The following is a 2,384-nucleotide window of genomic DNA, read 5'->3' on the forward strand; positions in this document are numbered from 1 at the left end:
ACTCCAAATTAAATAGCATGAAAGAACAAATATTATCGTATTCTTGTTCATAAAATGGAAAGAACCAATTGATTTACCGAGGTCCAGATGGAAGCTTGGAAGGTGAGTATTTTCCTGTAAGCATACCCAATCCCAAAGGACTGTAAGCGATCAAGCGGATGCCCAATGAATCACATATCTTCTTTATCTCCAACTGATCATCCCCTATGCTTAGTAAAGAAAATTGCACCTAAAATGGAAGAGTTCAGGGTTCCCCATGCAGTCATTTAGCCCTCACCATACTCAACTTCTTAGAACTACAACTTTATGGCAGAAAATGAGCATGAGGACAAATAAATCTCTTCCAGGAGCGTAACACAAAAAGCTAATAATCTAATTTGCAACATTTAGCATTTGGAAACGCACAAAAACCATCTCAGATTAGCTCAGCTCGTGGCAAAAATGAGTTCAAATCCTATGGGGGTGTCTCCTAAGAATATTAAAATCTTACAAAATATAGCAGGTCAGACAATAATCCTTTAGACCAGTAGAGCTGTACATATAACTCATTAGATTAGATATTTATTCATTCATATCCTTCAAAAATATGTTGTAGGTTTGAGTCATTGGTTTGGTGCATGGTGGTTGTTGGTAACTACTTGATCTTACTAAATACCTGAGCAGAGCATAAAGGAACTCCTCGGTCTTTAAGATAGTCATATATCTTTACCAGTTGCTTTGGTCCATAGTTGCTTACTCCAACTGCTTGAACTAATCCCTATGAATCACTTAACTTTATGAGTATAGCATCAAAAGCAATGCAAGTTTAATTAAGATATGTAAGTTTGAGGAAGTTTAACACATCTGAGCAGGAATTATGGCAACCTTATCATACATTGCCACTAGTCCATCCCAAAGAGCCATCTCCTGTAAAGGAGCATAGTTTGCTGTTGACCAATGTAATTGTCCTATACCAATTTTCTCAATCTGCATTCGATCCAAAGATCCCCTAAATAAAGATCATTGTCAACTAAAGTGTGTGGCAGTAACTTTATAAGGCAAGGAGAAAATGCTGATAAAATTTGGGTGGGGTTTGATCTAAAGGCATACATACTGGCAAGCTTTGACAAACTGAGCAGGTGTTAGACGCCATGGATACGCTGCAAACTTGGTGGCTATCACAACGTCATTTTTCACTGAGGAATTAGCATTAGGGCAAAACTTAATTCCTCGCGAACTTTGAATTTTAACAACGCCCAGAAAGAGAAATGTTAATAGGAATTAGAGAGCAAAGTGGACCTTGAGATTGTCGGATAAATTTTCCAAGTAGCTTTTCGCTTTGGCCATTTAATCTTCCAGTACCATAGGAATCTGCGGTGTCGAAGAGATTGATTCCATTCTCCACAGCCAAATTGAAAATCTGTTGAAGCTCAGAGTCCATGGATTCCTGGTAGCCCCACAGGAGCTGGTTCCCCCACGCCCAGGTTCCAAATCCCATAGGGGATACACTCAGAGGGCCCATCTTCACCTGTAATCAAACAGGAGTGCCATTGAATTGAATTTGAAGGCAGGATATTTTGATTCCGTTCAATTTGGATAATGAATAGGAAAACAGACCTTCTGCCACGGCCAAAAGAGTGGAAGCTTGAGTGGCTTGAAAGCCGCCGGAGAAGAAGAAGAAGAGGAAATCTTGTTGGATGCGGCTGCGGGGAAGGATCCGAAGCAGGAGGAAGCCATTCCTGCCATCAATTTGGAGCTTAAGAAGGCTAGTTACAAGTAAAAGGAAGGAGTTTGAGAAAAACAGTTGGGATTTGATTGATTGGGGTATGTGGTCGAGCATTTCACTCACACTAGTATGCTCCGAAAAATTTTGGTTATATTGTAACAATTGTCTTGTTGATCGACTTATCAAATAACACGCTATTTAGCGATATATATCAAATATACTTTATTTTTTCATTCTAATTTTTTTTTTCAATTTTTACTTTCATTTATGACCGTAATAATTTTTAGATTTGTAAAGAAAATTTTTATACTTGTGTAGGTTTCGTTATATATATATATATATATATATATATACACACACACCTAAATTAGGCCAAACATTTAGACTATTCAGGTAAAAAAAAAAAAAAATTGTGACAATTATGTGACCAAACTTATTTATTTAGATTCTATGCATGGTTTAAAATTTCAAACGACATATCAAAATATTGATTGATATGTCGTTATGTTGACCACCTCAAAAGAAAATATTAGGGGTGCGTTTGAGGTGGGTTTGAAATGTTAAGCTTGAAGTTAGGTTAGGGGACCTTTAATATTAATATTGTTGTTTTCAAAACTTATTAGAGAAATATTGTTGTTTTGAAACTTATTAGAAAAATATTGTTGTTTTGGGAGTTTGA

At 36.6% G+C, this 2,384-nt stretch overlaps 1 protein-coding gene across 1 annotated transcript; it reads right to left on the reverse strand.

Moving 5' to 3' along the window:
- Window positions 1–14: 14 nt before the first annotated feature.
- LOC150036426 (pyridoxal reductase, chloroplastic-like) lies at window positions 15–1,867 on the reverse strand. The gene is made up of 6 exons (XM_090312714.1): window positions 1,597–1,867; window positions 1,279–1,507; window positions 1,094–1,175; window positions 865–988; window positions 656–757; window positions 15–229 (listed from the first exon to the last, which is right to left on the reverse strand). Exons 1-6 carry the CDS (start codon window positions 1,723–1,725, stop codon window positions 74–76), a joined length of 822 nt encoding a protein of 273 aa, XP_090168840.1. The 5' UTR covers window positions 1,726–1,867; the 3' UTR covers window positions 15–73.
- Window positions 1,868–2,384: the final 517 nt, after the last annotated feature.

The sequence above is a fragment of the Benincasa hispida genome, chromosome 4 (genome assembly GCF_027475165.1).
Source record: "Benincasa hispida cultivar pf3 chromosome 4, pf3_genome.v1.1, whole genome shotgun sequence".
Taxonomy (NCBI): domain Eukaryota; kingdom Viridiplantae; phylum Streptophyta; class Magnoliopsida; order Cucurbitales; family Cucurbitaceae; genus Benincasa; species Benincasa hispida.